The sequence below is a fragment of the Triturus cristatus genome, chromosome 5_2 (genome assembly GCF_964204655.1).
Source record: "Triturus cristatus chromosome 5_2, aTriCri1.1, whole genome shotgun sequence".
NCBI classification, from domain to species: domain Eukaryota; kingdom Metazoa; phylum Chordata; class Amphibia; order Caudata; family Salamandridae; genus Triturus; species Triturus cristatus.
The window spans coordinates 565,796,524-565,820,970 of NC_140588.1; the positions used below are offsets into that span (position 1 = coordinate 565,796,524).

General features: G+C 41.0%; 1 protein-coding gene across 1 annotated transcript in view; it reads right to left on the minus strand.

The window, feature by feature from the left end:
* Positions 1 to 24,447, minus strand: part of RBMX2 (RNA binding motif protein X-linked 2) — a 118,769-nt gene that overhangs the window by 49,715 nt on the left and 44,607 nt on the right. Inside the window, exons 2-3 of the mRNA XM_085607639.1 lie at positions 19,860 to 19,975; positions 11,654 to 11,705 (exon numbers count right to left, since the gene is read on the minus strand). Coding sequence (XP_085463765.1) covers positions 11,654 to 11,705; positions 19,860 to 19,975 — 168 coding nt within the window. The remainder of the gene's footprint in view (positions 1 to 11,653; positions 11,706 to 19,859; positions 19,976 to 24,447) is intronic.

Below are 24,447 nucleotides of genomic sequence, written 5' to 3' on the forward strand. Positions count from 1 at the left end.
ATTTTTGATGCATTTCTCCCTTCCAAATGAAAGACATTGTGTAAAAAAAAAGTCATTTTGAAAAATGACCAATAATTCTCATGCTAGTATGAGTATTCCCAATTTCGAAAATGTGCAAATATGCACTGTTTCTAAACTCTGTAATTTGTTCCCAATTCAGAAATACATCGGTGTCTTTCATACCGATTTTTCCATGTATACATTTTCCCACAATAATTGCTATATACCCGGAACATAATAAAAAACCATTACAAAATGCTGCTCAGTTTTTTACTCTGGGTTCGTTGAGCTCTTGGTGAACCTACAAGTCCTATATATCCCCACAACCAGGAAGGTCCAGCGGATGTAACGGTACATTGCTTTCAAAGAGATGTCATAATTAGAAGAAGTTACAGGTGAAAACGTTGACACAAAAGGCTGCTTTTTCAACTAATTTTTCCTATATTTAACTGGTATTTTCTATAAGGAAACCTTGATAGATCTACACAAATGACCCCTTTCTGAATTCAGAATTTTGTCTACTTTTCAAAAATGTATAGCTTTCCAGGATCCATTATTGCTTTTGTACCCATTTCTACCATTAACTGGAAGGAGGTTGAAAGCACAAAAAATTGCAAAAATAGGGTATGTCCCAGAAAAATGCCAAAACTGTGTAAAAAATGTCGGTTTTCTGACAGAATTCTGTCATTCCCTAAAAGCTGGAGAAATGGTGATTTCAGCCCCACAAACCCTTTTTTGATACCATTTGCAGAGAAAAACCCAGACGCTTTCATTTGCAGCCTGTTTTTCCCATTTTTCACAAAAAACAAAACAAAATTTTGCTGTATTTTGACTAATTTCTGGGAACCCTCTAGGAGAATCCACATTCCCTGGGTACCTTTAGAATCCCCATGATGTTGGAAGAAAAGGACGCAAATTTGGCGTGGATACCTAATGTGGTCAAAAAGTTACAGGGGCCTAAGCGCGCACTACCCCAAATAGCCCAAAAAACGGCTTAGCACAGGAGGGGAAAAGGCCTAGCAGCGAAGGGGTTAAAGTGAAGAGAATCACAACAGGAAGTAAGCTGTACACACGCAATACGAGGTCCATGCCCCCCACATTTTCTTATTCTTTTTGACACAACCTCTCCGCTTGTATATCTCCTTTTCGGCGTTGCAACAGAAGTTCATACCTCTCTGCCAGCTAGATGACGGGGTTGTCGACTGCCAGAGCTGAGCAATGTCCCACTTGGTCACGAGGTATCCAATACCTGCAAATAACCTACGGTATGTAGTGTCAAGCCATCCATTCGTTCTCCCAAGAAGTGCCACTCTAGGGTCCAACTCTGCCACTACCTGCAGCGTGCACGTGATCAGCTCATGAACTGAGATCCAATAGGACCAGATAACATGCTAAAAGGACCCAGCAGAGTCGCTGCAGAGTGTGCAGGCAGGTGAGCTCGAGCACCCCATCTTTCAGTACTGTAGTATATACGGAGTAAAAATAGGAGAACTGGATGAGCAGGAAATTAGCGGGTATGGTGAACATGCGCTAGGCCATCTTTGCATCACACCAATCATCATCATCCAGTCCATCATTTTTGCACACAACTCTCCATATAAGGATCAGCTTCATGCCTAAAACTTAATCTTGAACCAATACGAACATTTCATCCCCAGCTCTACTGCTCTCGCTATAAAGAAAAATAAGCAACTCCAGGCCCATTCTGGCATTGTTGGGCCTCATCACTGAAATGCAGATTGAGTATGGTGTCAAAGACAGCTCAGGACCTTATTTCAGATTGGCATCTCTGGTAATAACCTATGGTTCAGAGAGGTGCGGTAGAGAAACACACCTACACAGCTTTGCACACAAAGTTGAAAATAAGTACATTTTTGCATGTGCACTTAACTACCTCTAAACATATAGTAGAATGCTTGTCTGTTACTGTTATTAAAAAACGTACAACAGTGCTTACTTCACCTCTTCGCTAAATGAGCAAAATACGTGTTTTACTGTTATTTTTGCACATTTGTTTATTCAAAACATTATTGCTTCCATTGTTGAAGCTACTACTAAATAAATAAAAACAAAATCACTACTCCCCCTGATGATGGAAGGCATCTAATCACTATGAAAATATCTGTAAATTTGAGGTAGACTGCGGTTTATGACATAATTTTCTGAGCTAGGAGACAAATGTCTTCAGAGGGTCTGGTACAACACTTGAGATTAAGGTAGACCAATGGGGCGACCTGTATGCTCACTGCAATTTTCTTCTTAACCGGCAGTCATTCTTTGGGAGATGCCAAAGGATTCTCCAGAGGAGTGAAAAGATAGTATTATAGTGTAACTAAGTTCTGGGAAGGGAAAAAGACCCTTCCCACATCTATGTGGAAGACAGGTCCACATAAAGGAACAATTTAATGGATCATTAAAAGGCTGTGGGATTGAAGGACTCCACAAACTTGCTTGGAATCCTCCTCTGTCTTGGAAAGAGACACCCATGCCTGTTTCTCCTTTTATAATCATCTCAGCTAATCAGGAGGATGTTAAGGTGAGTCTCGGACTGTTTGGCATTGGGAAGAGGACAATGGGAGGAGGGAACCATAGTTCCTTCCATAAAACATCCACCCACCTTGAGATGCTCCTTCAGAGCCTAGGTAATGCTCGAGGAAAAGGTCAGCTGCAAGTGATCGCCTATGATGAGCATGTGTATCCAAGTGCATCTTACTGTGAAATTTTGGGCAAAGCAGCATTTCAAAGCAGTAGTGTTTGTGAGGCTGGAAGAAAACGAAGACTAAGGTCGAAACTGCGTCACAAGTTGCTAGTTGAAATGCCCAGGAACCCTGTATCTCTTTACCCACTGAGAGAATACTGGTTATGGTCTCTTGGGCTTGGAGAATGAAAGTACACTTTTCTGGTTCAGTGTAATTTCTGAGAAATGTAATAAAATGGAATATAAAGAAAAAGTGGAAGCAAAAGGGAGAACAGACCGATGAAGCTGAACATGTAAAACTACAGCAACCCACTGGCAGTCTTGCATTACTATGTCCTAGGTAAAAAGTGGCGGTGGTTGAAAATTAAAGCAATAGGAGTTGGGTTACAAGTTATCTCCTAACTCTCCCACTAGTCAACTGTTTTGCAGCAGGTGCTTGAATTAAGTCAGCAAAGTACTTGAAGGTTAATAAGGTAAAGAAGCCAACAAAACCAGCACCGTGGTCCCCAGATTGCGGCCCATGGAATCCACTTTATCTAGTAGGAGAGGGGGTAAGTGCAGAGAATACCTATGCAAAAACGCGTCCAAGAAAAAAAGAGGCAGTAGCTACATCTACCAAGCTACTCAAAGTTCACAGTGAATTTGAGGACGAACTCTCTGGAACAATGTTTACGAATGGGTAAATCTGTTGCAACTCATATATCATATTCAGAGATGCATCACAAAAAAGTTAGAGTCATTTGGAAGAGCCATGAGATACTTGTGAACCCATGATTAATCCATGGAAGATCGCTGCTGCTATAGAATGGACCCTCCTGGGCAAGAGCCTGGAGAAACCGACTCATACAAAGAAAGACTTCAAAGGATGAGCCTGCAACGCAGGTGGAAAAGGAAAAAGCATCTTGTACAAAGCCTTTCGAGGAAGAGAAACTAAATCAGGTGGATTGCTGATCTAACAGCTAGCCCTACCTACCTTGGGCTCCTTTACAGATGAGGAAAGTGAAATAACTGTAGAAACACACTCCCATTAATGTGGAACGTATGCAATACCCAGCCAAGTTTAAGTCTCAGTCATCATTTGACACTGTCTACCTTCTGACCGCTGTCTTTGCCATAGGACTTTAAATGTACTTCAATGATGAGGCCCAACAAGGCTGAAAGCAGTCTGCGGTTGCGTTTGTTCCCGTTCAGAGTGAATTGGCCTTGCATTTCGGACTGGACTGTTTCTACAGGGGCAGGACAAAGGCTGATTTAAATTAGGATGACTCCTTTATGTGGTGGCACAGTGATCAGAAGCATGATGGATTGGAAGACGACCAGAGTGGTTACTAGTGATGGTAATTAATCCAAGATTCAACTCATCCACTTTCTGTGTTCTTAAGTACTACGACTTGAACAACTACAATGGCCATTATGCATTGAGGCTTAAGTGGATGGGATGTTACAGCCAAGGGCAGGATGCAGAAGTGATATAGCAGATTAACTGTAAATATAGGTCTACAGATTTCACAGTGTTATGGTAGACTAAAAAGAGAAGACGAGAAATACACTTCAAGGATACGGAGGCTGGTCTGATGGCATGCACCAACATTATGTGGGTTGACCAATAGTATTAGTGGGCTTGGAACAAATGTAGTAAATGAAAGTTCCCCCTGGGGGAATACATCTCAGTAACAACCAACAACCCCAGAACGCTGAGAAAATGCAGTCTGCCTCAAGTTTCTTTACTATGATTTGTCACTGTGCATTTAACTAACAGGGAACACACATCATTTAACTATATATTTTTTTATACCTTGGGAAGGAGGCAACACGAGTTCATATTTCAGGACCAGTGTACACAGTCCTAAGCCAGAAGTGTGTGAAATATGTGTTAATCATTTGAGACATGAGAACCACTAATAAGTCTACAAAGTTTTGGAAGTCAGTCTCATTGCGCTGTACAATGCCACTGCGGCCTTTGCTAGTAGACAAGATGCTTGGGACTGCCTCTTGCTGATTAACAAATCAGTGCCATTGAACAACTGTGTGGCAACAGATAGGAAATGTGAACTGACTAGAGGATGTTGAACAGGAAGGGCTTGTTAAGGTGTAGGGACAATGGTGATTTCTTACCTAATATGCATGAGGGGATTTGACAGGAGGATCGAAGTTGGGATTGGCTAGCTGCCTGGAACTTCTGTCCCAGTCTTCCAGACTGCAAATTCTTATCTCAAATGGAATGTTAATTTTTAGGCAACTCTTTCACATTATCAGTGCTTATTAGCAGACACTGGCAACACGATTGGTTAAGCTGCTATAACATAACAATCCATGTAACTTCTGTGATGCCTCATGAAGGAAGGATCATATATTTGCACTTAATCTCTTTATGGCTTTGTTTGACTGCTAAATTTATGGATTAATTTATGGAGCACACAATTAATTGAAAGCTGATATAAAACATTAGAAGCACTTATGATATATCATGTAGTACACTACATTGCGGTTTAGCCATATTTTGTACCCTGTTGTCATGTTTTATGGATATTTTATTACTATAAAGATATCTAAGGGTCTATTTATTGGTCTGTTTGGGATTACACAAAACCCCATCAGACGCAGTGTAAATCAATGAGACCACTTAAAAACATATAATAGATGGCAAGATACCAGGGAAATAGTATATAGCAGCACCGGATACGCTGAATTCCCTTTTTACACCAAACTTGGCTATCCTTCACAACACAACTAGAATAAAAGATCTCACTAAACACTGGAGAGGGTAGCTACTCATGGTCGTATCAGTCGCAAAACTGTGCATACTACGACAATAGAAGTCTAATAGCTCCCCAGACATAGGACTGGTACAAAGAGAGTGGGCATCATGCCAGAACATGAGACATATATACACATAGGAAGCAATTAACAAAGGTCAATTTACATGTGAGAAAATCTATGCAAGTAAATGAATTCTTACACTTTGTAGAAAATATACTACTTTTGGATATCCACTATTTAACAAGTGACAATTTATTACAAAGGACAGACTTATATGCCCCCTCCCCCTAAAACTGGGCGGTGGAAGCTAATGTATGAGTGAAAAGTTACTACCAGCAACTTTTCACACGTAGATGGGCTCTAAGTAGTCGGGGAAGAGATCTCCTTACAGGAAAGTAAATTGAAAAATTAAAATGTTTATAGAACTTTAAAAATAATTTTATACTCAATAATAGATTTAAATTAATGTATATATTTATTTTAAAAACAGAACAAACTAAAGAACACTAAAGCATAAACCTAATTTTGAAATATTTAATGATATTACATTCTTTGAAAGATTTATATGTAAAAAAAAACAGTAACATTTTTATATTTGTTATGTATTAACAATAATAAACTATATGTATGTAATGAATTTACATTAACTAAAAATAGCTACATGTATTTTAAAATTAAAATAGTTATTAAAAAAATAGTTGAAAAAATAATATATAATTTCTAATTGTATCTTTTTACATTAAATAAAATATATATGTATTTTTGAAGAGTAGAAATCAATTTATTTACAATGATTTCCTATGGTATTATATCTTAAGTCCCAACCTTAATCATTTTCCATGGGAGGGTCTTGCAGTACTGGTGGCTGGCCATGTGGGTACTGGACTCATTTCACGTCTGAGATGGAGTTCATTCACGTATGTATTGGTTCCTTTTTGCCTGACGTATCTTTAGAAGAGCAGTTTGTGAATAGCAATAGGCTTACTCTTTTGTTGCATGACCTAAACTAATGCCTAGCTCTCCCTTAACCCTTCGTTACTCTTCCCAACCTCCTCCTATTTAGTAGTAATTATGCTCCATTTTCCATTTGTCATTTTACTACAAAAACGTATCTGTGTGAGAAAACTACGCATTCAAAGCAGAGATCTTCTAACAGAAAAGATGGGGGGGGGGTGAGGTTGCCGCATGCAGGTTAGTGAGAAGCATTTGCAGTCCATGAGTAGTACAACAAAACTTATTTCAGAATGCAGTTTGAGACTTGGCCCCTTATTGACCAAGTGAGATGGTAGGTGGACGTGGGAATCAGTAATGCTGGGAAGGTAATACTCAAAGAGCACACAGAAGACCAATATTTAAAAGGACCCATAAGCGAGATCAATAGTTGATGTTAAATGGTAGGAGAAGGAGGCTCATGATATGTGAACTATATATGAACTCGATGTGTAATTTAGAAAGGGAAATCCTACATATGCTCTTTTGATGGTATATGTAAGAATAGATACGAATAGGATACCGGACATGTAATAATGCAATGGAATAGAGTTATAAAACATATAATAAACATTTCTCAGAAAACATATTAATTAGCTATGTTAGAAAATAAATAAATGAAGGCTTTCAAAAATATATAAATAGGGTCCAGGAATGGCTATAGGGGCTTCCAGCACCAATATAGGGACACATGCATCTGGGTGTGGTTGATTCTGGGGTAGGCTTGGGGGTCCATCAGGACAAAAGAGATCATTAACCTGAGGAACTGTGGCTGGTGGCCTCTGTTTTGAATTTGACGGATTCTGTCATAAGATGAAGAGACCTGCCCCGCTTCAACTGTGTCCTCAAATGCCTCCTAGTTTCTGGATTAGAACCAAATGTATTTTTTTATGGTTACTGGGCAGATATTTATAGCATTAACAGTATAGAAATACTTCCCTACATTCAAAGTAAATCACATCTGTACCATAGTTGTTATCTTCAAGGTTTAATTTAAAAGGATGAGATGGAGTCTAGAATTAAAAACATGAAGTGGATGTCTAGAATTATGTAACATCTATCCAGACGTTTACAAAACCAGACCAGTTTGAAAGAAATGTGGACTTCAAATAACATGTCTATGAGTCTGGCTGAATTAAAAAAGAGTAGAAGGGAGGCTATAAAGCCAGTCAAATGACTTTGATGAGGACTGATTTAATTTTACATACACCAACCAGCTTAACCTCTTGGATTTAATCTTTTGAATAGTGCTTAACTAAACACCAGCTTTTAGCTTCTTCTAAAATAAAAAACAGTCAAAGATGAGGAAAGCCATAGGTCAAAGCTTGTTAAATAAAACGATTCCCCAAAAGAGAGAGGGGTGATACTTGATCAGCAGAAGTATGTTGTGAATTATGTTTCTTTTGCTCCACCAAGATAAGTAGAAACCCTTCAAGTGCTTCTAAAACATTGATCTTGGCAGCTAGAAGATGTAATATGATTGATGTAGTATTCTGTGAAGCCTCAAAACCTGTAGCTGGTTTTTACTTTGTATTTCAACACAACAATCCTACAAAGGTTTGTGGAATTTTTAGTTAAAAAAAACCAGCTACTTCATTGTCAGCGCCAATGTTTTCCTTGCCCTTAACCGTAACGAAGAAAAGAAAACCATGGTTTATAGGTGATCTACTATTTCTCTTACACCTCAGATGTGAGGTTGTGTGAATGCAGCCATGCTTGCATCCAAATAAAATACATAGAGCCTTATACCTGGTTACTGCATGCACATGGTTGAAGGCAAATTTTAACTTTGCCTATCCATCAGTTTGGTTCCCACTTCTCTATGGAAAATGTACCCGGATGACCTTACTGAATCCTTCATCTACTCCCATCATCTAATACTACTGTTAAGACCACACCCAAGTTCAAATTGTAAATGTGGAGATTAATTATGGCAAATACGTTTGTCAGTAAAATTCAGATACTTCACCTTTGTGGGTGAGGAGTAGAGTTTGAATAGGCATAGTCCACGCCCTTCTTAAGGGAAGCAAAACCCATAAAAGAGTTTTACCAGTCACTCAAGCCTTTTTATCAGTCAGGGTTCTGATTTTCCGATTGATAGCTTTTAAAGAGATGTTATTATTCCATAAAGGAGAATACACTTTTAGCAAGTGTTCCTGTAGAGAGGCTGTGTGCAGGAGTCTTTCAATCCCACCCGGCTCTGCTCTCAGCAGATTCCATAACAGATTTTGAACGCAGTGCAAGTGCCCCCTGCCTGCTTGGCACTGCACCTATCCAGTGCTGGGAGATGAGGAGAGCTCCAATGTTATTAAGACTTGGGAGAACGCACAACAGACATTTTCCAGCTACTTTGTGTGGGCTTGCAACAGTTTTCACCTTTGTACACCAGCACTTTATGCCCGATTTGTAGAGGTGTTCTCATGCTCCTGTAATCTCAGACAAAGAGATAAGGCAAACTCACCATCTATCTTATTTCACTAGCTAAGAAGGCCACCAAATTAAAATTTAAAAAACCTTGCAGCTCCAGAGGCAAAGAAAGCGAAATGCAACAAGAAAGCTTTGGTCCTTCAATCGCAGGCCCTCACACTCTCAAAGGAAAAAGTGAGAGCCCTACCACGAAGGGAGATCTGCAACACCTGTACCTCAACAATAACGCTAAAGTATATTTAAATTAAGGAAAAACTTTCAAACAAATAGGTTGCATCAATCAGAACTTGGTGGTAGCGGAAAAAAACTGGACGATCTAGAGACATCAATACATTATTCCTATTGTCATCGCCCAGGAACGTTAAAAATGATAAAGTAGCACAGCAATATTTGCACCACCAGAGTTTAATTAGATAAAAGGTAATCTAAGGACTATGTAATGATCCTTTTCTCTAAAACGTTCTAATATATTTTTTCCCCACAGTACAGTGATCTACATATAGCCCTCAGAAGCAATTATAATGACAGCAGGGCAAACTGAAAACATTTAATAATGCCATTTCACACAAGCACTGGTGTGAAGTAACTTTGAGAATATTCTTCGGAGCATCTGGCATTGATCTTTATTTTTGCTGCCAAAACTAGTCATCGACTTTATCTGACAGGGATGGCATCCAATACTATGAATTTTCATTAGCTGTTGAGCACTAAGGTGAAGATATTGTCATGGTTTCCTCCTTCTTCTCCAGTCTTTGGACTTAAGCATTCCAAACGATGACAGCAATTTTGACTGTCTACACCAAAACGATAGGGGCCATAGCGACCTGAATCCTCACAAGTTAAGATTACGTACTAACTTGAACATGTTCCTACAGGCATGTGATGGGCACAAACCTTTATCATAAAATATACATGAAGTCTGTTTAAAACTGTTTCAGTGTTGCTCGAATCACAATTTGCGGATCTTTTAAGGTGAAATAACATTAGTAATGTCTCACCTTAGCAACCTTGCCAGTATCAACGTGAACTTCCTTCCTAGTCTTCTCTATGTGTTGTAACCTGTCTCTCTATTGATTCCACATGAGATTACCCATTGGACTAGGACTAAACTAATGAGCGTACTATGACAATATAAGAAATCTAGACTAAGTTAACCTTGCATGCCTTGCTCACTATACAAGACCTTTCTCCCATATAGAACTGGCTTCACAAAATTGGTGATAGGCAATGGATCACGACTGAACAGGACATTTGAGTGGCCTGGCCCCATGCGACAATCTGTGGATCCACATAACAGTAATAGCTGTTATTTAATTCTATTTTCAAGTCGGCCTCCATTTCTGGGACAAAGCTGGTTAGAAATTTAGTATCTCTAGATACCCAGGCACATTTACACTACTATTTCTCGTTCTCAAACGGACACCTTGTTCGGAGGTTCACAAAATGACATACACAGGTTATTTTCCACAAATTGTACAATGATGGGCTATCTAAAATGTTCAGACCATGCAAGAGGGTCTTCAAAGTAAGGGACTTGAATAGGCTCCAAGGTAAACAGCTTACACATTGGATTAACGGCCTGAAATTCAAACAAGGAAAGGCCAGGCATCTCAAGGAAACAAATCAACTGCTGTCACTGGCTATACTAGAAATGTTATTTCAAACATGTTCAGATCACCTTTAACAATAAATGCTGGGGGATGAAGAGAGCTCCAATGTTTCAAAGACTTGAAAGAATGCACAACAGACATTTTCCAGCTACTTTGTGTGGGCTCGCAACACTTTTTCACCTTTGTACACCAGCACTTTATGCCTGATTTGTAGAGGTGTTCTCATGCTCCTGTAATATCACACAAAGTGATACGGCAAACTCACCATCTAGCTTCTTTCACTAGCTAAAAAGGCCACCAAATAAAAATAAAAATAAAATTGCAGCTCGAACACCAGAGAGTGTCAGAGGCAACAAGAAAGCTTTGGTCACTAAATCGAAGACACTCACACTCACAAAGGAAGAAGTGAGAGGGAAATGAACAGAGACATGAAGAAGAACATAGGGACCTGGATGACTAAGTTCTCACAGAGTTACAACCATGAGATAATGCATCTGGTGGTCCCCTTTATGATAGAAAAGTTGTGATGAACTGGGGACAATGAGCCACATGTGGTGGTATTACCTTATTATAGCTATTTGGGAAAGAAATAATTTCCCATATCCAACACTTAACAATGTTCAATTCCATATGAGCCACGGATTCGCCTCCTGGGTGACTTGGACTCGAACAAAGTTTGCTTTCTCCACTCCAACAGTGATGTACCCATCACTCTCCTGCTGTCTGACTGACTGCTCTTGGAAAAACTCAACACTTACTTCTGCTAAGTAGTGGTGGAATTAAATTGGGAACATATGTTCTATGAAAACAATCTCATCTATCCCAAACTGTCAAAACAAATTTGATGGAACTTTGTCATGATTGGTTATGGTTAAGTCCTTCCTTTTAGGCTTCATCAACAATTCCCAGCATATGCATCGTCCTTTAGAAATATGGAACTGCGTTTTCCCTAGCCCTGTGTGTCCCAAGGACATCAAAGCACTGCCCAGACTCTCTAGTGAACTCACATTTTCATTTTACAGATAACCTGCACGGATGTGAGTTACTGAGAGTTTTCAAAAGGTCTTTTCCATTACCTTACCTTTATTAATGGGTGTCCCAATTTATTAATTTGATATTAATGTAACTCTAAATTGCTGTAAAGAAAACATAATGACATTTCACTTACTGTGAAAAAACGCAAATGATATCTCCTTCAGTCAATTCGTATGACAATCCTCCTGTGGAATAAAGCAAAGATGACAAAATTACTCCGTTTGCCGGGTTTAGCAGTCCATCACAGTCTAACCACCAACATTTCAGCACAATTGCATATTTTAGCAATATTCCGAAAATAGGTAATTAGCGTGTACATATGCACAGACACACATATCCCTGTAAAGCGAAACGCAGTTACCTAATTACAATGTGTCTTTTGCAAAAGTGTACTCAGGTCACCCACATTTTTTCAGTCTTTCTACATTTGAAAAAAGGAAGTTTATTAGGTTTTTAAAAAACATAAACTATCAAAAAAGAATTAATGGCAGAGACATTCAGTGAGTCAATTATATTAAGGTACAACATCAATCACATTAAAGATTCATGCTTCCCATCCCCAAGAAGTGGATAATATATGTATATCTACATCTAGAAAGGGGTTTCACAAGAACATATTGGGCTAGATTCGCAACCTTCATTTTTCAGTACTTAAAGAAGTACTAAAGTAGTATTACTTACTTCAAAATCTAGTTTGAAAACATAGGCGAGGGACCTCTGCCTCTCCTATCTTTTCTGTCCGGAGGTCTCCATCATATATGTGAAGATCCCCACACATGTAGGTATATGTTTTTGTAGTAAATGTGGGAGAGACAAGGGGGGAGTGGTGCAGCTGGAAAATCAGGAATACGTACTACTACTAAATGGGAGTGGTTAATTTAAATTTAAGGAGAGGCTTGGGATGAACAATAATACAAAACACATCCACATAGGAATAAGACAATTGTAATCCACCAAATATACTTCTAAAGTTACTTCATACCTAAAGGTGTCAAAACAGGAGTAACAGTACCCAAACAGTGCCTTGGAGTATGTCAAGCACCACACACTACCAGCCACGGGGACTGCACCACACTCTCCTAGAAATCAATGGCTGCAAGGAATCAAAATAAAACTCTGCAGGAACTAATACTACATTAATTAGAGTAGTTCAACATTTGATATGGACATACACATTTTAAGTTATAAAGATTATATTTTTTGCAATTAATAATAAACTTAAATTTAAAAATAAAATAAACTTTAAGAAAAGAAAACATTTTTAAATGTATTAAATATAAAACTTTCAGCCACGTTTACTAAATATTTTTTGTTTAAATGTCAGAGGGTGAGTATTTTCTTTTTAATGGTTAAGAAATTTGTTTTAATTTTAATTACTTTATTTAAATGATTTTACTACACATTTAATTTGACATGGTGATGGGCTGTTAAATTATACTATACATTAAAATATTTGTACTTATTTTCATTTTTTTTCTTTAAAAAATAAACTTTATTACATTTCCCTGTTCTTTCCATAGGGAGATCACTATGACTCTGGCAGAGGTCTCTGCCCTGGTGGTGGACTTGTTCGCCAAATAAGCAGAACGTAAAATACAGTCATAAAGTTGCAACTTTACGGTTGCAAATACAATTGTAGGAGGTTCCACTCCCTCATTGTAGAAGGAGAAAACATGTAAGTCTACACGTAGGTGTAGATATCCACTCAGAAATTAATTGTAACTAGGCATAAAGTGAAGTGTTGCACATGGGTGTAGAAGTAAAAATAGCCATGAGTAAATATACATGCACATAATTACCTTTGTGAATCAGGTCAAACATGTTTTGATCATTCAAACTTTTAAGCACAAAGTCTACATAATGTTGAGCAGTTTCTTGACCCACACGGGTAGCATTTTAATGGTAATCTATGCTTTATAAACCACTGAAAGTTGCTTCAAAATTAAGCCATTATGCTTTCTTTAAAGATTTTAGCAGACCAATCCTAAGTATTTTCATTTTATGTCTCCTAGCAATATAAAGTGGTGTCCAGGATAAACAGTCAAATAATAATCCAAGAATGAACATTAATTAACAATATCAAGTTTTCCACATCTTAGCGATCGCAATTTTCTGCTGGTCGATCAACAGAAAATCACAATCTTTGATTTAACTCTGTTAACTTTCAAATGTTAGACAGTACAGTAACACTGTAATAAGTTTGTAGAAAGCTATAAACTAGGTGAAATCAAGCTGAGTAGAGTGGTATAGAATTCCACCGGGAGTCCATCGGATCCTGGCGTCTTATTACATGCTAAATCCTTCAGGGCCCCTCTGATTTCATTCACAGTAATAGGTGTTGAAAGGTCTTTTCTATCTGCATGCTAACACTCTGGAAAGGAACACCTGATGCAGGAACTCTAGGAGCTCTTTGGGGTAGGGAGTAGGGTGTGCCGCATAGTAGTCCCGAAAGGCACTGTTAATCTCAAGCTGCGTGTTCCAGTCGGAGTATGCACCGTAGGAACTGGTGTGGGGGAGAGGTCTGGACATATCATACGCACCAATAGGGTACCCGATCAGTCAGCCTCTGCATGGACCTTCTGCATATATTGGAGATAGTCTACCACCCTGAGCCGTTCTAAGAGCTCCATATATAGTACCCTGGCCTCCTGTGAGCATCGTGCTGTATCAGTATTGTCTGACGCAGTCCTCTTGAGGGGCCCCAGTGAGTCCTCTACCTCTTGGAGCTCTAAGAGAATTGCCCTCCTGGCTCCTACGACGGATTGATTGCGTGCCCCGAATTACTACTTTAAATGCTATCCATTCTATAATGGGTTGAAGAGGCAGTCCCAGTATTAGTTGCAAAATAAGTGTCAACTGCGGTAGCCAGGGTGTCGCGGAAATTCCAACAACTTAGGCTGTAGCCCCCCGGTAGGAATTGGAGCTGGTAGTCGACCCCATGTTAGCGAAATCTCCAGGAGATTGTGATCCAATATGGTCCTGCCTAAATACGTGGCATGGATTATGCAAGGTTAAATGTGTGTTGGACATAGAAAGTGGTCTAATCTTGTATGCAGGGCATGTGGGTATGAATAAGGAGTATTCTCTCAAACCTTCATTACGACCCCTCTATACATCAATCCCCAGCCATCTACCCATTGTTGCAGGAGTAAGGCTTGACGGGTCGGTGCAGTACCAGCTAGCAGAGGTGTGTGACCAGTCAAGCGTAATATCCAATACTCCATTAAAATCCCCTTCCAGTACCCAAGAGTATGGTGCCCAATCTGCCAGTACCTCAGACAAAGTGTGTATAAAAGGTATCTTGATCTGTATTGGGGCATATATGCAGCCAAGTACTATAATGTCCCCATCATAGTCTGCCTCCCAAAACATAGCAACCCAGTGTATTCACCCTTGAGTCATGGTGCCCAAAACGCAGGCCAGCATGAACCCAAATTGCTGCCCCCCATGAATAGGCAGAGTAGGAAGTGCGGAGTAGTTGACCTCGCCAACGTTTGTGTAATTTGAAGGTCTCCATGGTAACCTAGTGGGTTCCCTGGAGAAAGGTAATATGGGCTTGGCGCTGGTGTAGTTAGGCTAATATCCAATGACTTTTTTGCATGGATCCCATACCCTGTACTTTCCACGTTACTAGATTATAATGTATCGTCACTGATGACATCTGTGAGACTGTGACCATAAACCTACCCTCAGGCGCAGCACGCTCTCAATCAATTTTCTCCCCCAAATGATAAAGATGACACAAACAAACTGCCAATATTTGTTCCAGCGATTGTGGGTCGTTCAACCTAACCTGAGGGAAACAAATTAACAATACAAACACAGAACCAGATGCACCTGCTACAGGGGTGCAAACAGCCAAACCAGTAAGACATGCTTTAGTAACTCAGCACAGTCCAAGAAGAGATCTAGGGCCATCCGGCCTCCTGGGCCCCGAACCAGCACCACGTAATGATAGGTAATAGTACAGTGCCATTGCGTGTTGCTTAACACAGTACGTCAGAAAGGAGAAAGCAACAGTGACAGTGGGCAACATTCAGTTTCAAACTTTGTGGACTAATGGTCATAGAAAGTCCAGGATGTATGTAGAATGAGGTGGAGCACAATAGCTATGTAGGGCTACATAGCATTTCTAGAACTTCATAAGATAATTATTCCTAGGTCCCTTACATAATTCATCTGCAGTCTGTGGAGTAACTCCTGGGAACAGTGCTATACTTCCTGATGTATCTGAGTCAGAGGCACTATTTTAGGAGGAGCTGGAGCTGATGAGGGGGTGCAGTGTCCTCAGGGTAGTCGCGAATCGCAAGCTGTCAGCTGTCCCTCCAGTACCGGTTGTGGGAAGGGGGTTCCACGCGCGACTCAGTCCGATGAATAGTAAAGTCTCTCCATCCTCTTGACCCTGCGTTTTGCCCTTAATGATGCTACATTTGGTCGTTCACACTCTTGAGAATCAGCGAAGTGATGGTCTAGCCAGTCCAGGGCCTGTTATGGGGTTTCATAAAAATGCAACTGTTGGTTTAGTAGTACTGTAAGTTCAGCTGGGAAGAGGAGGGCAAAGGTGAGGTCCGCAACTCAAAGCCACCTTTTGGCTTTTTGGAAGGAGCCCGTCAACGCTGGACAGTAATAGTAAAATCCGGGAAAAGAGAGACTCTCACGTTGTCCACCAAAATGGGTGCTCACTCTCTGGCCACTTGCAATAAGGCATCTCGATCTCGGTAATTAAGGATCTTGGCCACAAATGGTCTCGAGGGAGCACCAGGAATGGGTTGATTGGTAAGGACCTTATGGGCCATCTCCACTACAAACATGTCCAAGAGCTCTGTAGGAGCCACTGCAGTCCAAAACCATTCCTCCATGAACTGGGTTCTGCACGTTCCCTGCGCGCCTTCGTAAATCCCATAACACAAATATTATTGCACCGAGCCCTCCCCTCCGCATTCTCTGCTTTGTCCTGTAAGATACCCACTTGACGCTGCAGCTGGGCCACTTGTGTAGGTAGTCGATAAAACAAGCCTGCCTGCTGTTCCCCTAGTGCGCCACGTATGCCAGTTATTGATCGTTGTACCCTAGAGTACACGCGAAGGAGTTCCAAGGTGGTGAGCAAGGGAGGTCGGCGGGGCGAGGATGGCGGAGACACACATAGTCATCGGGGAGAAGGTCTAGCTCAGATCACTGCAGCCGGGGGTTCACGGACCACCAGGGTGCCAAACCAGTCTTGAGTGCCTCCACCAAAGAGAACCAGAGGGTCGCACCACCAGCCAATCAGGTCAACAGTTTACATAAACTGAAGGGGTTGGGGCACTCTACGGTGTCCACCAGCAGCCCTCCAATGACTGGGCCTCGGCTGTATACCTAGCCGGTGTCTAACCCCAGCAAGGCCTGCTCCTATACCGTATCCCACTGGGCACCTCCAGTGGCCTGTGTACTCGCACAGAGGGCCTCACTCAGTCCATGCAGTCCAGCTCTGCAGGTATTCACAGGCATAGGGCTGTTAGTCTGGTTCACCCAAGCCTGTGATGCAGGTGTACCCCCTCACCTCCTAATCAATGCGGAGGCCGGGCTCTGGGTTTGTGTAGTGCTGTCAGAATGTCACGCAAGGGCCCATCCCTGTGCCCAGCCCCAAGAGCAGGCACAGCGGCAGCAGCCCTCTCTGGGGAGCCCTTTGTTATGCCTTATCGTAGGATAGTCTAGGCCTCCCTGGGGTCAGGAGTATGCCGCATGCAAGAAAATGCTCACCTGGACCGGGAGCCCTCAGTTAACTCAGTCAGCCCTCGTACACGGCAGCCGGTGCGCTAGAAGGCAGACACTTCCTTACTCAGACCGTCAGGCGCACAAACATTCCTGCCTCTGCCATTGTCCTCAACCAGCCGTAGGGACATAGGTGACCAACACTTATAGTAGCTTTAAGTTTTTTTGGTAAGATTTATTAGCTTTCCTATACAGCAGTGCCAAAACCAAGCCACACCAAGATTCAAGAACGAATATTGTATTGTACTACCTTAATGACAGATAAGAAAATTAAAGACATCAGTGAGGCAAGTACATGCACTTGCCAACCATTGGCCTACACTACACTTATAAAGTTAGTCAGACCAATAAAAAAGCCCTTACAAACCTCTCCGGTAATCTGTACACTGGAGTTAAACTTTTTGAGCAAAAATTAGCCATGCTGCAATTATCAGTCTCACCACTATTAGAATGCATTTTATCGGTTACCAATCCACTAAGCTTCTTACAGTCTTACAGCTTGAGTGCTTCAGGCATCGCTCTTTCTCACTAGTCTGCCTCCGTGCCGCGGTGGTGTCAGGAGGGGCTAGAAATGCGTGACTAAGCATTTTAGTGCGGTGATGCAGTGCACCACACTAAAATGTGTTAGTCTAACGCCTGATGTGTGGTACTTGGCAGGACTGACATGCAGATAGGATATCCTGTGACACTTGCTGTGCCACTGCTACTCCTTAACTCCACCAGACCCTGAGGATTTCAACCTTGTCAACCCAAGTTAGTGGAGGCCTTAGCTCTAACTTGGTATCTTTGCAGGTTATGTGAAAGGAACAGCGATACCACCATTATCTGTCTGTTATTAGATCCGATTTCAGGTGGCTAGCGCAGATCCCGGTGTGGGGAAAATGTATCCCAACCTGCAGCTAAAATTAGCAAAGCATTAAATTCCAAGCGTGTCAATTTTATCAAGGATGCATTTAAATGCTGAATAAACAGAGGCAGTAGGGGATGGAGAATGATATACGATGGAAAATTCCTTTTAGAAGTACACACTGAAAGGACATATTTCATAGGAAGGCAGCTGAGCATGCTAGTGGAGAAATTTAAATACTGCAGTTCAGGAGTTCCTCCCAAAAACATCCTTATAATATATCGTATTGAAGGCTAGGACAACACCATTATAATCCACAAACTGGTCAGAGCTGGGGTGATGAGGTCATGCAAAGCAGACAGAAAGCCTGCTTAAGATCCCTCTAGTAAATGATTGGATGAATACAGATTTGTTGTTGGTCATTTACAATTTGTTCCAGCAATGTAGTCAGCTGGGGCTTTGTCAGGAGAGACATTAATAAGGTTTTAATTAAAATAGTAGGAAATAAATCCATACATATTGAGGGTTGCCTAAAACATTTGGATTACGGCAATATCACACTATAATCCTTCATGCAGTAACACGTATTCCTTCTTTTAACAAAATGGATTAGCTTTTGATATGGTGGTTCAAATGTTTTTTATAAGATGTTATTCGACTGAACCATTACTATAGTTACATCTGCAATATGTATCACACATATTTTCGTTGAGATTTCTCTATGTGGGTGAAAGAGCTCTTTTAGCTCTGGCTAATCATGTGATATGCAAAAAGATAACTAAATTCACTAAAGTAGGAAATGCAGTCAAGAACAAACAAGACCAGTGTAAACCACCACTTATTCAATTAGGACTAGGGCACACAAGAAAGAAATATAGCGACCAAATAGTAAACCAATATTTGCTCCCATACCACAAAACTTTCTGTAACAAATGTTAAGTGTAAATATAAGACAATAACAGTCTACATAAGTACCTGAATATAACTGATCATCTCAGGCCCATTTTCCTGTGCATCTTTTTCGCTCCCTTCCAATGTCGCTTCTCTCTCAAACATCTCTTCACTTAACTGCGTAGCCTCTCCCTTTAGATGGGTTACGTTGATATTCCTGACAGTTGCCACCTTCCTTTTTCTTTTAAGTGTCTTCAGGGTCTCTGTCTGGAATCCCCTTGATATCACCAATGTCTCTTCCTTAAACTGTTACAACTATTACAGTTAGCAGCCTTTTGGTTAACCTGTCCCCACCCCTAAAGACCAACTGCTAATCCTATGTTTGTGCAACAGAACACTTTTTTTCACCACTACATGTATCGGAAATTCTAAGGTAACAGGAACAAGGAAAACACATGATTGATCAAAGTGGATAAAAACAGACAAAACTTTTATCACTCATGTTTTATGTTTTGCTTTTCGCTCTTAATAGCATGGCATAAGACACTCTGGTATCACTATCTTATAAGGATGTGTTTGTAATGTAATGGTGTGGTATCATTGCATATTTTCTTAATTGTACCCAAGTACTACCATACAACCATACAAGTGTGCCCCGTTGATAAGTCACTGACAGGACCACCATTATTCCATTATATTAGGTCATTCTCTTTATTGGAAATCAATACAGTTCATGTATTGCTATCTAGAACTTAAGTTTGTCTTATGAAACAGTAACAAAAGGAACATTTAACCCGATTTTCCAGTCATATTAGGCACAGGTACAACTACAAAAAAAATCAATACTAACCTAAAAAGATCCAAGCACTGTCTTTATACTCCGCATGCCAGGAGACTTTGTCTTGCACTCCGAGTTCAGCTTCCCTTTGGTTCAGTTCATTAATCAACTTCACCTTTGTTAAGGGACTAGGGTGAAAAAAGGTAACAATGTAAAACAGCTCAGAAGAAGTCATTACAGGAGACATGTCATCCGCATGGATGCATTTGCAAGTGCAGCTGATTCTGTTAGCACTTGTACAAACAAATTACCTCTGGTTTAACAAGTAATCTAAAGAGCTAATTTAGCAAAAAACAGGCAGTAAAGCTAAGGGAACTGGCACATCCAGTCTACTGCTGGCAACTCAGGCTCATGATAACACAATCATTGGATAAGCTAGTACTTCTGGCATTGGTTGCCAGCCTTTTGGCTTTGTTAATTTGTCAATGTTTGTTCGGTTTCTCGTGGCTTTTGTAAAACTTTACAGTTTGGGGAGCTGGTTGGCCCTAGCCAAAAGAAAAAAGTAGTGGTTAAAAGCAAGTATTTTGTTTGGTCTCAAAAACCACACATTGCCATAATAGTTTGTGGCACTAAATGGAACTAATTTGTGTGTGTATGTGTTCATTTTGAAAGAGCAGAAGGCCGTCACTCACAGTGAAGTTAACAATGGGTGAAATGGACTGCCCCATTGCTCCATGCTGCAGAGGACAGAAGAGAAATTTAAATGATGCAACAATAGACCAATGGAAAAGGAGGGCAGGTTGAAAACCCCTACAAATAAATATTTAGATAGAAGTTTAATACAATTAAATCAAAAAGGTTTGTTTGAGAACTGGCAGTGGTCCCTTGGACTACTGCCTTCTCCTTAACAAACATTTTTTTAAAGCTACAAAGGTGAAGGGATACCATGGAGAACATTTCCCTTTTGCAAATGGCTTACTACCCCAACTTGGGAGTTGTAAACTTTTAATGTTTTACAACCAGATTTCGATCACAAAACATTAATATATCTCCTAATAAAATGCTATATTGAAGGGACAGCTACAACTCAAACCTTACAAATAATTATTCCATATGGAGTCGCAAACCTGTTTTAGGAGTCAGCAATAATTTACCCAGTCCTAAAATGGGATTTCTGCATATTAAAAAAACTTGTTATGGTCACAAACAGTCAGAATTGCTGTTTGTTATAGTAAAAATGTTTAGTTCATCAGGCCCTAAATTTCCTCTGCTATACCTGCTGCTATAGACCTTAATAATCACATGGTGCACAAGCCAAATGAATTTAAGTGTGAAGAAGTTATCCTAAAAGAAAATACTATCTTCATGGAGAGTAGAATAAAAGACATTGCTGACAGAGGCATGATGCTTGGTCACAAGGTCGGTACAATAGCTGGTGAACAACCTGATTAAAAAGACTGCAGTATATATTAACACAATGGGGTGACCCTGTGTCCCTAGGAACCTGGGTATTTAACGTATAAAGAAAAATGGTTCCCTTGGGTAGAAACAATGCGTATTGTAGTTAGCCGTAGTTACTTCAGCATAACATATAATACATTTCTGAAAGCAAAAACATTTCTTGAACAAAAGGGGAAAGAGGAACAAGAACACAGAGAAAGGATTTTCATTGATTTATGTATCAGAATTGATAACATTCGATAAACAGAAACACATTATATGTTATGCTGAAGTAACTACGGCTAACTACAATACGCATTGTTTCTACCCAAGGGAACCATTAAAAAGACTGCAGGGCAAAATACCGAGGGAATTGTGTGAGGCGGTAGCAACTCTGATTTCTGGACCTAAAAGAGGGATGGTACTCCATGGTACTCCGACTAGCTTCGTAAATATAAATCTTCTTGTAAGCTGTTGGAGCGCTGGTGGAGGTCATCCTATTCTATTGACACAAAACTTAAATATAAACTGGCCATCAAAGAATACCGTAGGAAAATAATTGAGCATAAAAAACGTTACCTGGAGGAGAAAATTAATAGAGCGCATGGCTCGGCCAGGGAAATTTTTAACACAGTGAAGACTTTCACAGATCCCTTGGCTCTTAAACAGTGTCTTCCAGTCTCTCAGGCCCTTTGCTCCCGCCTCTCTGACTTCTTTGAAGACAAGATCGCGAAGATCTATGACACCTTCCCCAAGAATAATGATCTAGGGAGTGATACGCCTTTACCTGACCGCATCGAGACTTCTTCCACCTTTTCAGACTTTGAGGCAATCTCACTGGAACACTCACTGATGGAACTGTCTAGATGCCGCTCCGGCTCACCACTTGACCCTTGGCCAGCCAAGCAATATAAATTATTGGCCTCTTTTCTTAATCCCTTCCTCAACTACATCTGAAATGACTCGCTCAAAACCGGAATTTTCCCGGAGTCCTGGAAACATGCCCAACTGGTCCCGATTTTAAAGAAAGCTAATACAGATCCTAATGAGCCGGTGAACTATCGACCCATTTCTCTGCTCCCAGCCCCTGCCAAGGTCCTTGAAAAGCTAGCGCAACAACAACTGGCTGGTTTTCTGGAATCCCACGGCCTACTTCATGAATCCCAACATGGTTTTAGAAAGTGCCATAGCACTGAGTCTGCCCTTATAGAAATGGCCGACTCTGTGCGGTGGAAACTGGATGGGGGTTCCAGAGCGGTGCTGCTCGACTTGTCGGCAGCATTCGACACCGTCTCTCACCCCATCCTGATTGACCGTCTTCGGTCGAAGGGAATTCAGGGGAAGGCCCTGGAGTGGCTGACCTCTTTTTTGTCTAATCGCACCCAGGCAGTCTATACTCACCCTTTTACCTCTGTTAGCCGTACCCTGAAATGGGGTGTCCCTCAAGGCTCGGCTTTGAGCCCACTATTGTTCAATGTCTATTTTTCTCCTCTGGCTGAACTCATTGCTAGGTCGGGCATCATAGCTACTTCCTATGCAGATGATATTCAGCTGCTTTTCTCCTATGAGAGTGCCATGCAGACTACTTTTGATCCTCTGAAGGATTGTCTGCGGGACATTTCAAAATGGATGGACCATAACTGCCTCCGCATGAATGCGGCGAAAACGGAGGTTCTCTTTTTCCATCAACCCTCCCCTCTTGATGCAACTCTCTGGTGGCCACAGGAACTTAGCCTTCCCCCTGTCCCTAAGGACTCTGTAAAAAATCTAGGGGTCAAGTGGGACTCAAATCTTTCTTTTAGCAACCAAATACAGCCGCTTGTTTTTCCAAGATCAGGATGATTAGGAAATTCATCACCTATCTCCCTAGTGACACCAGGAAAACCATAGTCCAGGCATTGATTACATCTCACCTGGACTATGCGAACGGCCTGTATTTAGGGTTGCCCGCGGGCCTCCTACATCGGCTCTAGACAGTCCAGAATTCAGCTGTTCGGCTGGTCTGTGGGGTTTCCCTACACACCCATATTTCGCCACATCGCAGAGCATTACATTGTCTACCAATCCATCAAAGAGCTGCATTCAAAGCCATGACCTTAGCCCATCGAGCAACTAGGGGTAGGGGATCGGCCTACCTCTCTGTTAGTATCCGTCCTTACTGTAACTCTCGGAACCTCCGTTCCAACTCCCAACATCTGCTTTCCATACCAAGATTCAGGAAAGCACGTTCTGGAGGTAAAACCTTCTAGGTCTGTGCCACAACTCTCTGGAACGAACTCCCGATCGCAATTAGGATAATCCAGGAAGAATTACCCTTCCGTAAGGCACTAAAAACTTTTCTCTTTTGTTAACCCCCCCAGGACTATCACTCTGCTTTCACTCAGAAGCGCCGGGACACCCCGTTGGGGTACCTGCGCGCTATATAAAATACAAAAAAAATAAATAAAAAAAATAATGAAGTCGCAAGGTCATAAGTTGTCCAAAGGTTTCCAAAATTGTTGAAATTGAGCAGTTGGAACAAAGCATCAATACTCCGCTGCTATCGCAGTGGTAAGCGGTAAAATGAAGGATGGAATCTTCACAGTTAAATATAGTGATCGCACTGTACAGCTGGTTGAGCTGAAAGCTCTAATTCTGGCATTAGAAAATATGGATTTAGAATACCCCACACTTATAGTGTGTGATTCGTAGTATTGTGTCCAGTCTTACAATTATTATTTACACTATTGGGGCCAGAACGGATTCAGAGAATCTAAAGAGTATACTATCAAGCACAAGTTGCTTTGCGGAAAGGTGGCAAATCTCAAAGCAAGCTTGCCATGGGCTCATTTTATCCACAAATTGAGCTACCAACATGTAGGAATACACGTTGCAGGTAATTAATTGGCTTATGAAGACGCAAAGGCAGAGGTGCAAACTGCTGGCATTGCTGCCATAAATCGTTCCCATGCGATGGTAGATGAATAAATCCTTGTGGTTCATATCCAGCAAAATACGCCTACCTATTGAGTGAGCAAAACATTGTTTGCTCGTATTTCCGGAGTGGGGGATAGAGTATTTCCAAATTCAGATCGCAGACCAGAGTTGATCATGGCAGCTCATGAAGGGTTAGCCTCTTCCCATGCAGGTGTGGCGGCTACAGTTTCACTGCTACAACAGTGTGACTGGTAGCCAGGGCTATATAAACACTATGACTTTGAATGTGACGTCTGTCAACAAA